Source organism: Engystomops pustulosus, chromosome 8 (genome assembly GCF_040894005.1).
Source record: "Engystomops pustulosus chromosome 8, aEngPut4.maternal, whole genome shotgun sequence".
Taxonomy (NCBI): Eukaryota; Metazoa; Chordata; class Amphibia; order Anura; family Leptodactylidae; genus Engystomops; species Engystomops pustulosus.
This window is the reverse complement of record NC_092418.1, coordinates 113,339,554-113,352,984: the sequence shown is the minus strand read 5'-3', so window position 1 is coordinate 113,352,984 and position 13,431 is coordinate 113,339,554. Positions and strand designations below refer to the sequence as shown.

General features: G+C 43.8%; 1 protein-coding gene across 4 annotated transcripts in view; it reads left to right on the top strand.

Annotated features, from left to right (window-relative positions):
* The window catches only part of RAB3GAP1 (RAB3 GTPase activating protein catalytic subunit 1), a 92,499-nt gene that overhangs the window by 34,657 nt on the left and 44,411 nt on the right, over positions 1 to 13,431 (top strand). For all 4 annotated transcript variants that reach the window (XM_072122266.1, XM_072122269.1, XM_072122267.1 and 1 more), the window contains exon 9: positions 8,617 to 8,698. In XM_072122266.1, coding sequence (XP_071978367.1) covers positions 8,617 to 8,698 — 82 coding nt within the window. The remainder of the gene's footprint in view (positions 1 to 8,616; positions 8,699 to 13,431) is intronic.

The window sequence follows — 13,431 nt, the reverse complement described above, 5'->3', positions numbered from 1 at the left end:
TCTCTGTATTTACTGATAACTTATAGCAACAACCAGCGGTTACTTAGCCACGTTGGTCGTGGATCTGGAGGCGTGGATCACAGAGGTGAAGAGACATTCTGTGAATATCCCTTTAAAGGGGTTGTCCAATTTCAGCAAATGTATATTATTGTTTGTATTATAAAAAGTTATTCACAGAATTATAAAAAGTTATATATCCTTAGACTGATGCTTAGAATTACCTGGTTTTCTGTATACCTTCTGTTCCTTGACGCATATAATAAGCGGTACTTGCGGAGATGTAGCCGTTCAATATATGAAACGAACGAGGGATCACATGATACAATCACGTGACCAATGACGTAATGGATTTCCGATCAAGTGACACGGGAGCCACGTGGCGCATGAAGCGGCGGACGGATGACGTGTAACACATTCATTGGCTACAGATTATTTGAAAAACCTTGGATTTCCTGACAGCACATCAGCTGATGGAGGCTCGGGAGGAGCCGAAAAACGCGTTTTTGCGATATGCTTTGTACGCGATATGCTTTGTATTATACTTACCATTTGATGACGTTACTCAGATTGACCAACCTCGAAGTGCCGGGATCTTTCTTCTCTACTTGATCTACTCATCCACGGGCACGAGGAAAGAGTCACCGAGCGCCGACCAAACACCCTACAATTTGTATACAATTTACCAATAGACTTTATGTATCAATTCCTCATGGTTTTCTAGATCTCTGCTTGCTGTCACTCTGTAGAAAGCTTCTATGTTTACTTCCAGTGGATAGGACTATGACCATGGTCACACTGGTGCACGGCTCGTTATAACACACGGCTTTGATTACGCTCTATGATACTAACGAGCGTGCAACATAGAAGCTTTCTCTAGAAAACCATGACTAATTGATACATTGGGATTCACTAAGGTCGTGCGCCCGATATCCAGCAGGTGTCGCTGCTGCGCTGAGGTCCGCTGGAGTTCACCTTCTTCGTCCCGGGGCATGTAAGTGCTATTCTTGCGACACAATTTTTTTTTCTAAATTCCACGGTTTTTCCGAATCCGTAGGGTTGTGCGACGGCCACGCCCCGGATTTCTGTCGCGTGAAAGCCCGCGCCGATGCGCCAAAATCCCAGGGACAATTTGGCACAAATCTGAAATATTCGGGAAACCCCACGAAAATTCCCCGATTCGGACCCTTAGTAAATGAGCCCCATAAAGTATATTGGTAAATTGTATAACTTTTTATAATACAAACAATAACATTTATTTGCTGAAATGCGTATACCCCTTGAAGGCTCCCTGGGGTATTGAGTCAGGAGTGTATAGAGGAGCTGTTGTGCTGCTCCTTCTTCTCGGCGTTGTACTTTCACCTCCTTGATGAATAACACGGACCCTCAGACCTTCACTTTTCTGTTGTTACTTCCTTTCATCATTTCTTCTCTTGTTGTTTTGTATAATATGAATAGATAATTTATAATGCAAATATAGAGTCATCGCTCAGCCTTAATAGCCTCGATTACTGTCACAATGTGTGAATATTATTAAGTCTCTACTCAGGTTAAAGTCTATTGTTATTTTATTTTTTGTATAAATTAATTGAATTTGTATCGTATCTCTTAAGCTTTTCGCCATCAATGACTTTTCCATATCCACTTGATGGGGTCTGACACTAGACATCCCCCACAGGGGTCAGCTCAAACAGGGGAGTAATCACAACAGCTCCATTCTCTGTGCAGTGGCCAAGTCTGATAAATGCAGTTCAATAATCTTTTTTTAAAAGATAATCTACCAATTGAACTCCATTATGATAAATCAGGGGCACATACTCATAGAGTCAGGCACAGTGACTGTGGTAATATTTGTTATCCATTTCTTATGCTGTAGATTCACAGACTGTTACACTGTACATGAAATTACATCAGGCAGAAGGGAGGGGTGAAGTGCTCCTTCACAGTGTATCAGCCTGTGAAGCTACAGCATGAAGGGCTCTGGTAACTCATCAACATACTGTATTTTTCGGACTATAAGGCGCACTGGAGTATAAGGCGCACCATGAGCCTGCTAAAACGTCTAGGTTCATATATAAGGCGCACCTGATTATATGGATGAATGACCAGCAGGTGGCAGACCAGTGCACAGTTTAAGGCAGCTGTTGTCTATAAGTACGGTTCATATATAAGGCGCACTGGACTATAAGGCGCACCTTTGATTTCTGAGAAAATCTAAGTATTTTTAGTGCCTCTTATAGTCCGAAAAATACGGTAATTTAAAAAGTTTATTTTTTTAGGAGAAGGAGGCCATGGATAACAGATTTAAAGGACACCTGTCATCAGGTCTGTGCCACTAGTCCTGTCACTACTACCTGTTGGAGCAGCTCACAAGGATCCCATCCCAGCCTTTATCTAGTTATTTCATACATTATTCATTGTAAAATCATCTATTTTTTATCATGTAAATGAGGCTGGTCACATGGTCAGAGGCAGTGATGTCACCCCTGTTACCCCTCCCCTCTCCTCCCCCTGCTCCTGTCTGTGTGTAATGTATAGTAAAGCATGGCTAGTGTGAGTGCTGCATCTGCTGACATGCTGCATCCTCCTAATATACAGGTGAGAGACACAGACATCAGCTACACAAGTACCTGACATGTTCTGCTATAACATGGCTGCCTGGAGCTGCTGTATCTCTCCTAAACACACACACAGGCTGCAGGGGGTGTGGCCACCAGCACCAGGAAGCACATCATTATACAGCCTCACATCATTATACAGCCTCACATCATTATACAGGCTGTCAGTCAAGCACTGGGGGTGTGGCTGTGCCTCCCACTCATGAATAGAGTGGACAGCTTGAATATGCTAATGTTTCATTGGACATTTCACAGGTCATTTGCATACAGCTTTAGGACCTCATTGCTTAGGTTTACAGGCATGTAGAGGGACAATAAAGGGATAGAGGCAATGCTCTCTAATGGCAGTTTATGAAAATATATTTAGTTTAGGGGGGTTATTTTGCATGACGGGTTCTCTTTAAGAAGATCCCACAGTCCCGGTGCCTGGATCTATGAGTAATGTCCCTGGTTTATCAGGATGGATTCTGATGGTGGATTTCCTTTAATGCAAACCTGTCACCCGGAATGTCATTTTTAGCTGGTGATCAGTTCCAGTAGCCTATGCTATGTTGATTTTGAAAATGTCTTTATCAGCTATCTGAATAATGTAAGTAGTTTATTTTATATAAGCAGGTGAGACCAGCTGCAGCCTGTGTGTGCCTGTATCTCCTCATACAATCTTCCTCTACCCCACACCTTCCCCCTCCCTCACCTGCCTGCTCAATGCACATGACAGGAAGTGGGGAGGGAGTTGGATGAGTGCAGAGGATAGGAGACAGAGACTTAGGCACACACAGGCTGCAGCTGCCCCCCCTCCCCCACCATGTCAAATAAACTCTTATAAAGTACTGAAATTATTCAGAATGATGACAAAGGCAGGTTCGCTTTAATGGGAGCAGCAGTAATAGCAGGAAGGAGTCTACAGACTGGTGGCAATCACGATCCACATTGACCAGTATGTCGTCCAGCTGCCTGATAGGATCCGATCCGCGCAGGATCACAGATGGGATTTCACTAGTGAAATTCTTTGTCTTTTTTATGTAGCTTTGCCTTTTATCCCCTTTTCCTGACATGAGAAACTGATTTCGCACATCAGAGATTTTCGATTGTTTCACATGAAATAGATTAACAAGACTCGTGTTTGCCAAGGTCTCACTTTTCTGCGGCGTAGGTGATGGAGCGGAGGAGAGGTGATGCCGAGGAGAGCAGAAGTGCTGGCAATCAATTTGCTGGGATTTAGCAAGAAATAAAAGCAAAATAAAAAAAAATGAAATCTGCGCTTGGCGCATGCACGATGACCTATACAACTGGTGCAATTAGGATCCCCTAAAGATAAGGGGATTATAGGGTGTCCTGTGGCTGGAAAGTCCGAATTATAAGCCATAATCTTTGCACACATACACAACAGTAACTTTTAGTTCCCCTCCAGTGCCTCCAGTTGTGCAATAAAGAATTACACTTTTTCCTATTAAAATCCATAGACTATCCATGCAAAATGTTAGCGTTGTTGAGGGACTTTCCCTTTATAAGCCTTTAAAATGTAAATGTGTTATTATGATACTTACTAAATTGCCATTTGTTATTCCCCCTTTTAAAACTGACAGAACGATGCCCATTTTGTGCTGTGGGTCTTCTTATGGCATTTTCTTTTCTGAAGCTGCTCACAACAAAATGTTCTCAGCAGCAGTGAAATGGGAAAAGACAAACCTCTGCTTGTATCTGCCCTGAATCTGAGTCAAGTTGAGGCTTCCCACAGTTCCCATGATGCCTTGTGTTATTTCATTAAGTAGTTAAGTGGTAAATCCAGTGAGATTCCTACACTGAACCCTGCATAGTATACATACAGGATCTTTATAGTGTGACTAGCCTGGCAGCTTTCATCACATGGAGAAGCACAGGAGTAGTAGCAACCAGCAGTGTAACAGTTACTTGAAATGTATAGTCTGTGCTGTGTGAGCACTAAGGGTTAATAGCTTCTTTCATGTTCAGTAAATGCTGGTAGAGCTGGAGGTGGGTGAGGGGTCTGCCGTGGAGTGCATGAAACAAAATGTGGTGCAGAGAGAGACTACTGCAACCCGGCTACACACAGTTATCACAGTCACATGACTTTCTCCTCCTCAGGGAGCACTGAGCAAAAGCCCCCGAACCTTCCATGAAACCATATATGTAAGAAACTCTACGGATCACAGGAGAAATCAGTACAGCCAGGAGACACAACTACTGCAGGGCCAGGCTACCCTGAGGAGGATAGCAAAGAAACTGCTGCACATAGATAATCAAGATAATTAAAGTTAAAGGCTCTTTATTTTTTACTATCTGATTTATTTTTCAATGCAGCCATATGAGGTCTTGTTTTTTGCAGAAAGAGTTATATTTTTCCCGTCACCATTGTAGGGTGAGTTAATGAATTGAAAAGTGAATAAAAATGAATAGAAAACTGAATAATAACACTTTTTTTTTTAGGAGAACATTTGACCTTTATTTTCCCATCAAAATAGTTGTGTAAGGACTTGTTTTTTATGGGATGACTTGTATTTTTTTAAATACTTGTGTTGCTTTGAGGTACCTTACTTTACAGTTCACCTTTTGGAGTAAACATCAAGTCTGTTGTCTAACAAGGATTAGATTATCTATATTTTGTGATATTAAACAGAGTCTAACAGCACTGCCATACAGATCGCATCACATAAAACTCCAACTTACCATTGTACCTCGAGCTTTTGTGGAACATTTACTTAATGTACATTAGATTCCTGGTGCACCAAAGATGTTGTACCGCTCTAACTCCTCCCATAAAAACATCCTGGGGCAGATTTACTTACCCGGTCCAGTCGCGATCCAGCGGCGGGTTCTCCGCCACTGATTCGGGTTCTGCCGGGATTCACTAAGGTCCGTGCGCCGATATTCACCAGGTGTCGCTGCTGCGCCGAGGTCCGCCGAAGTTCACCTGCTTTTTTCTGGTGTATGGGAGTGCTTGATCTTGCAACACAAATGGCTTTTTAAATTCTGCGGTTTTTCCGAATCCTTCGGGTTGTCCGGTGGCCACGCCCCCCAATTTCTGTCGCGCGCGATTGCGCCACAATCCAGTGAAATACTGCGCAAAGCGGAAATATTCGGGAAAAACACGACGGATTCGCGGCTGTGGACCCTTAGTAAATGTGCCCCCCTGACTGTAAGTGCTAATTTCTTATACAGTGCCCCCAACAGGAGATGTGAAGAAGTACACATGCTGAGTCCTCCACCAGAGAATATTATTGATGCAATGGGGGAGGATATCTAGAAGATTCATAGCTTTTACGGCAATCTACAAAGCAGCGTCTTAAACATTGGGGGTCATTTACTAAGGGCCCGATTCGCATTTTCCCGACGTGTTACACGAATATTTCCGATTTCCCCTGAATTGCCCCGGGATTTTGGTGCACGCGATCGGATTGTGGCGCATCGGTGCCGGCATGCACGCGACGGAAATCGGGGGGTGTGGCCGAACTAAAACCTGACGGATTCGGAAAAACCGCCGCATTTAAAAAAAAAAGTGTCGCTGGACTCGCGCCTACCTTCACCAGGAATAGGCCGGTGAACTCCAGTGCATTCCGGCGGGCCTCGGGGAACTTCAGCGCAGCAGCACCACCTGGTGGACGGCGGAGGAACTACCTTAGTGAATCCCGGCCGGACCCGAATCCACTGCACAGAACGCACCGCTGGATCGCAAAGGGACCTGGTAAGTAAATCTGCCCCATTGTTCTGGCTGTATAGTAGTGCCGAATGAGTTGTTACTGCTACACCAGTGCCAGAGAAGACAAGTCAGGCATAACAATTCACAGATATTTGGTGCCATTGAAATTCAGCATTGGGATATTGTTACACAAGAAAACTCTGTTCTAAAATAATTTCCAATTCAGTGTAATATTTAATAATACCATATTAATTAGATGAGAAGAATAGGAGAAGTAGTTTTTCATTATCGCAGCAGTGGCCTCGTGTCCTTGTAATCAGCTAATATCCTCCAGCAATTACAGGCTGAATAGCTTTAATAAAGGCAAATTGAAAGCACAAGGTTCTAAAATAGTGACAGGAATTAGGCAGTAATTGACTGCTGTGTATTGTATAGGTTGTTAGGGCATGCTGGGAAATGTAGTTCTACCCAGAATGACATTATCAGTACAAGGGAACTCTAAGCAGATAAGAAAGGGAAAAGTGTGACACCAGCGCCACCTTTTGGAAGTGTAGCATGCATGACCTTACACACCTGCAGAGGCACCGTACTCATGGAGATGTATTCCACCCACTGACCCCAATCTGTGGCCTGTATGATCAAACCAGCTTCTTACTCTGCACTGATGAGAAGCAAAACCTCTGAAGCATGCATGGGCCATAACCCCTGGGCCTGAGTAGGGATAATTTCCTCCTCCTGACCCATGTCTGTGGTGTCTCTCCTAACCAACCCTCTCCCTGTTCTGCACTGAGGAAAAGCAGAAACTCCCAAACATCTCATAACACTCCACCCACCTCATTGATGGGCTGAATAGAATTGAATTCCTGACCCATGTCTGTGCCGTCTCTCTTAACCAACCCACTTCCTGCCCTGCAATTAAAAAAAGAATAGAAACTCCCAATTATCTCTCTGCAGGTAGAACGTGCAAAGGCCACTAGTCTCCACACATCTCTAAAGTTGGCCTGCATTGGGACATTTACCTCCTCCTGACCCATGACCATGGCCTTTCACCTTACCAACCCATTCCCTGCTCTGCACGAAGGAGAGGCTGCTGTCTCCAGTCTGGGAGTCTTTTCCTTTTTGGAAGATCCTTATTCCCAAGGTTTCTTGAAAGACAAATACCTGTCCCAGTATATAGCCTGCCAGACCCTGTCCCATAGTATATAGCCTGCCAGCCCATATCCCCCAGTGTATAGCTAGCAGCCCCTGCCCCAGTATATAGCTAGCAGCCCCTGCCCCAGTATATAGCCTGCCAGACCCTGTCCCATAGTATATAGCCTGCCAGCCCATATCCCCCAGTGTATAGCTAGCAGCCCCTGCCCCAGTATATAGCTAGCAGCCCCTGCCCCAGTATATAGCCAGCAGCCCAGGTCCCCCAGTATATAGCCAGCAGCCCTTGTCCCAGTATATAGCCTGCCAGACCCTGTCCCATAGTATATAGCCAGCACCTGCCCCCAGTTTATAGCCTGCCAGCCCATATCCCCCAGTATATAGCCAGCCCCCTGCACCAGTATATAGCCTGCCGGACCCTGCCCCAGTACATAGCCAGCAGCCCCTGCCCCAGTATATAGCCTGCCAGCCCATATCCCCCAGTGTATAGCCAGCCCCCTGCCCCAGTATATAGCTAGCAGCCCCTGCCCCAGTATATAGCCAGCAGCCCAGTTCCCCCAGTATATAGCCAGCAGCCCTTGTCCCAGTATATAACCTGCCAGACCCTGTCCCATAGTATATAGCCAGCACCTGCCCCCAGTATATAGCCTGCCAGCCCATATCCCCCAGTATATAGCCTGTCAGCCCATATCCCCCAGTATATAGCCAGCCCCCTGCCCCAATATATAGCCTGCCAGCCCATATCCCCCAGTATATATCCAGCCCCCTGCCCCAGAATATAGCCAGCACCTGCCCCCCAGTATATAGCCAGCCCCCTGCCCCAGTATATAGCAAGCAGCGGGGGAAGCCAGAAAGATGAGGTTTGATAATTTTTTTTACTCGAGTATAAGCCGAGTTTGGGTTTTCAGCACATTTTTTTGTGCTGAAAAACTAGGCTTATACTCAAGTATATATGGTATGTGGAATTCTCATGTGTATGTATCCTATGTAAGAATCCAACTTTCTCTGTAAACCTCAGATCAGATCTGCCAGCTGAAAATGGATAGGAAAAAGGTGTTGCCAGCAAGATTTTTACTAGAGGAAATAGACAATCACAGTTTTACTTTTATTGTATCCTTTATTTTTAGGTTTTCCTGTTATTTTTTCTGTATTTAGTAATTTATTACTTTGATTGTATGTCCTTTATCTTTTCCACAGATATCGATGCAGTGGTGGGTGGAGAAGTTGGAGGTCTTGAGTTTGGAAAGCTTCCCTTTGGGGCATGTGAAGATCCAATAAGGTTAGCAGAATATAAATCATATACAGTATAGTATTACAAGTGTTTATGGGCTTCAGCTGTAGCACCAAACACAACCCATAGACTTACATTTCATTGTTTCTAGGAGGAAAAATTCTCTTAATATTGGATGACTACTAAAGCTATTATGTTTGTATTATGAGGATATAATAGTGATGTCATGTATGTACACAGTGACTGCACCAGCAGCAGAATAGTGAGTGCAGCTCTGGGGTATAATATAGGATGTAACTCAGGATCAGTACAGGATACGTAATGTCATGTATGTACACAGTGACTGCACCAGCAGCAGAATAGTGAGTGCAGCTCTGGGGTATAATACAGGATGTAACTCAGGATCAGTACAGGATACGTAATGTCATGTATGTACACAGTGACTGCACCAGCAGCAGAATAGTGAGTGCAGCTCTGGGGTATAATACAGGATGTAACTCAGGATCAGTACAGGATAAGTAATGTCATGTATGTACACAGTGACTGCACCAGCAGCAGAATAGTGAGTGCAGCTCTGGAGTATAATACAGGATGTAACTCAGGATCAGTACAGGATAAGTAATGTCATGTATGTACAGTGACTGCACCAGCAGCAGAATAGTGAGTGCAGCTCTGGGGTATAATACAGGATGTAACTCAGGATCAGTACAGGATAAGTAATGTCATGTATGTACACAGTGACTGCACCAGCAGCAGATAGTGAGTGCAGCTCTGGAGCATAATACAGGATGTAACTCAGGATCAGTACAGGGTAAGTAATGTCATGTATGTACACAGTGACTGCACCAGCAGCAGAATAGTGAGTGCAGCTCTGGAGCATAATACAGGATGTAACTCAGGATCAGTACAGGATAAGTAATGTCATGTATGTACAGTGACTGCACCAGCAGCAGAATAGTGAGTGCAGCTCTGGGGTATAATACAGGATGTAACTCAGGATCAGTACAGGATAAGTAATGTCATGTATGTACACAGTGACTGCACCAGCAGCAGAATAGTGAGTGCAGCTCTGGGGTATAATACAGGATGTAACTCAGGATCAGTACAGGATAAGTAATGTCATGTATGTACACAGTGACTGCACCAGCAGCAGAATAGTGAGTGCAGCTCTGGGGTATAATACAGGATGTAACTCAGGATCAGTACAGGATAAGTAATGTAATATATAAGTAATATATAAATATATGTCTAGAAGAAAAGAATTCTCTAACCCAGATAACACTCGAACTTATCAGATTAGACATTTTATTAACTGTAAAACAACAGGGGTGATATATGTGGCACAGTGCAGATGCCCAAAAATGTATGTAGGGAAAACAATACAGGAGCTAAGAAAAAGAGTCTCCTCGCACTTTAGCACAGTAAGAACAAAGAAAGACACAACCCTCTCAAAACATATGAAGACGACACATAATGGGGATCTTGAGCAGCTTCGCTTCTGGGGCATCGATCACCTAAAGACGGGTATAAGAAGGGGCGATCTCGATCGAGACCTCCTCCAATTGGAGGCAAAATGGATTTACAAATTAGGAACAATGAGCCCCAAAGGCCTTAATGAGGGATTTACTTATGCAGCTTTTTTATAAATGAATCTTTAACAATAAATAAGAACCGTAGTATGAAGGATATTTCAGTTTAAGAGGCACACCACTTATTGTGTTAATCAAAATTTGATACACCATAAAATTAGGAATGAATTATAATTATCCCGTCACTTGATACCGTTACATCTCTATAACTATAGAGATTTCATCGCTAGCGAGGGGGCCACTCGCCCCCACCAATATGGACAAATGACCCCATCGCCTGATACTGTTACAACTCCGTCCTCCCTAGCATGGATAAATAACACATAGCCATCGGAATCCACTCAATCACCTGGACCCACAGTAAGTGGGAAAATAGCCGAACATCACATAAGTTCCTGACCATGCGTGAAGAGAAGGAATCGAGCGAACGGAATACCAAGTCAGCGCACATGCGCGAAGAGAAGAAACCGAGCGCACGAAATACTAAGTCTACGCGCATGCGCGAAGAGAAGGAACTGAGCCCATGAAACTCCAAGTTGGCGCGCATGCGCGAGGAAAAGGAATCGGGCGCACGAAAGACAAGTTGGCGCGCATGCGCGAGGAAAAGGAATCGGGCGTACGAAAGATAAAGTCGATGCGCAGACGCAGAGGGTTTATTAAGATCTGGATTAAGTAAAACAGACACGCGCAGGAGTCTAGGTGAGATATCTTTGCGCAGACGCATTGAAACAAATTTTTTCGGTACTAAGAAAAACAGACACGCGCATTGTGTGGACACTATCGGTGATGTAACGGAGTAACTTCATGAGGATTGGATGGCGGTGGACATAGCCCACTGCCGTGATTGGCTTTTGGAGTCTAGCGTTTTGATTGGAAGTGAGAGACGGGCCCTTCCTGATTACGTAATAATGAGAAGTTATAAAGAACGGGATTTCACGTGGTGCGCCGCACTATAGCCCCGGCACCCCTGAGGACGCTGCTCTATGCCGCGAAACATGTCGGGGGGGCTATACCCTTAGGATTTTAGCTCAGCAGAAGAGTTGTAGAACTAGAAAGAGGGATATGAACGTAGTTTAATTCTATTGAGTGTAAAAGCCTATAGAATATTTACCGGAGTGCAGAACTCTTAAAACACCCATTGAAATATTCAAGTAGGGATAGGAAAGGCAGGACTACACTAACCATCAAAATAAGAGACTAATATGTAGGTGAAATCCACTTCTAAATAGGGAGGACTCATGTACCCCCACATATAGCCTACTGAGATCTACCAGAAGGGGTAGGGGCGAACACCCCCCCCCGAGCCCTCTTCACTAATCAGACCAAGCCAAATCCAAACCCTGGATATATTAATAACACACTGCAAAAACACTCATAGGATCTGCCCTCTTATTCGATACAGAGAAAAATAAAGCTCTGACAACTCAACTGACTGTAATTTTAATCTTAGTGTACTGGAATTGTACCTTCACTTTCTATCCACTGTACGCTACTAGCTCTCACTTTTTAAACTAATAATTAAAAGTTATATTTTAGTGACAATTGGGAACACACGTACAAATTGGACGATTTGCCTTTCTTATACAAAAACGTACTTTTTGAACCCAGTCACAAATTGGTCACAATTTCTAAACTCTATTTTTTGTATATATTTTAATACAGGATGTAACTCAGGATCAGTACAGGATAAGTAATGTCATGTATGTACACAGTGACTGCACCAGCAGCAGAATAGTGAGTGCAGCTCTGGGGTATAATACTGGATGTAACTCAGGATCAGTACAGGATAAGTAATGTCATGTATGTACACAGTGACTGCACCAGCAGCAGAATAGTGAGTGCAGCTCTGGGGTATAATACAGGATGTAACTCAGGATCAGTACAGGATAAGTAATGTCATGTATGTACACAGTGACTGCACCAGCAGCAGAATAGTGAGTGCAGCTCTGGGGTATAATACAGGATGTAACTCAGGATCAGTACAGGATAAGTAATGTCATGTATGTACACAGTGACTGCACCAGCAGCAGTATAGTGAGTGCAGCTCTGGGGTATAATACAGGATGTAACTCAGGATGAGTACAGGATAAGTAATGTCATGTATGTACACAGTGACTGCACCAGCAGCAGAATAGTGATTGCAGCTCTGGAGTATAATACAGGATGTAACTCAGGATCAGTACAGGATAAGTAATGTCATGTATGTACACAGTGACTGCACCACCAGCAGAATAGTGAGTGCAGCTCTGGAGTATAATACAGGATGTAACTCAGGATCAGTACAGGATAAGTAATGTCATGTATGTACACAGTGACTGCACCAGCAGCAGAATAGTGAGTGCAGCTCTGGAGTATAATACAGGATGTAACTCAGGATCAGTACAGGATAAGTAATGTCATGCATGTACACAGTGACTGCACCAGCAGCAGAATAGTGAGTGCAGCTCTGGAGTATAATACAGGATGTAACTCAGGATCAGTACAGGATAAGTAATGTCATGCATGTACACAGTGACTGCACCAGCAGCAGAATAGTGAGTGCAGCTCTGGAGTATACTACAGGATATATTCTATCAGTCTATATGTGCTTATATCTTTAAGGATATAAACCTGTGTAATTATTGGTTTATAGAATTTTTTTTCCCAAAAATCTAAGTATCCAAAGACATTTTGTGTGCCTTAACATGATGCTGCCCTCTGCTGGTAGTAGTATAGTACATATATGTATATATAAGTATATATGGAATATGTATATAGATACATCCTCTATCAGTACATGAGATTGCTATAAGTGATATAGGAGGCAGTGAGATAGGAGGGGCATTAGATATATTATCACTGGAGATGCCGCGTATGTAACTCATATTTTCGGAAGCTGAAGTTTAATGGGAGATATTTTAGAACTATTAAGCTTTAGCTGGGGAAATGGCTCATTTGCGCTCGTCGGGTGTAATCAGGCAGCTGAAGTGCACAATTTGGCCATTTTCATAGAGCGCTGACCTTTCTCCCGCTAAATTGCTCATTTCAGCCCATGAGATGAAATGACACGGTGTACACAGCAAATTGTGCAGTATACAGGTGAGCCCCCGGCGCTGGATCACAGGGTACGCCTCCGCTATGAGCACATTAAAGCACCCAGCTTTTCTAGCATTCGGCACTTAAAGGGGTATTCTCATAAAACAAACCTATCAG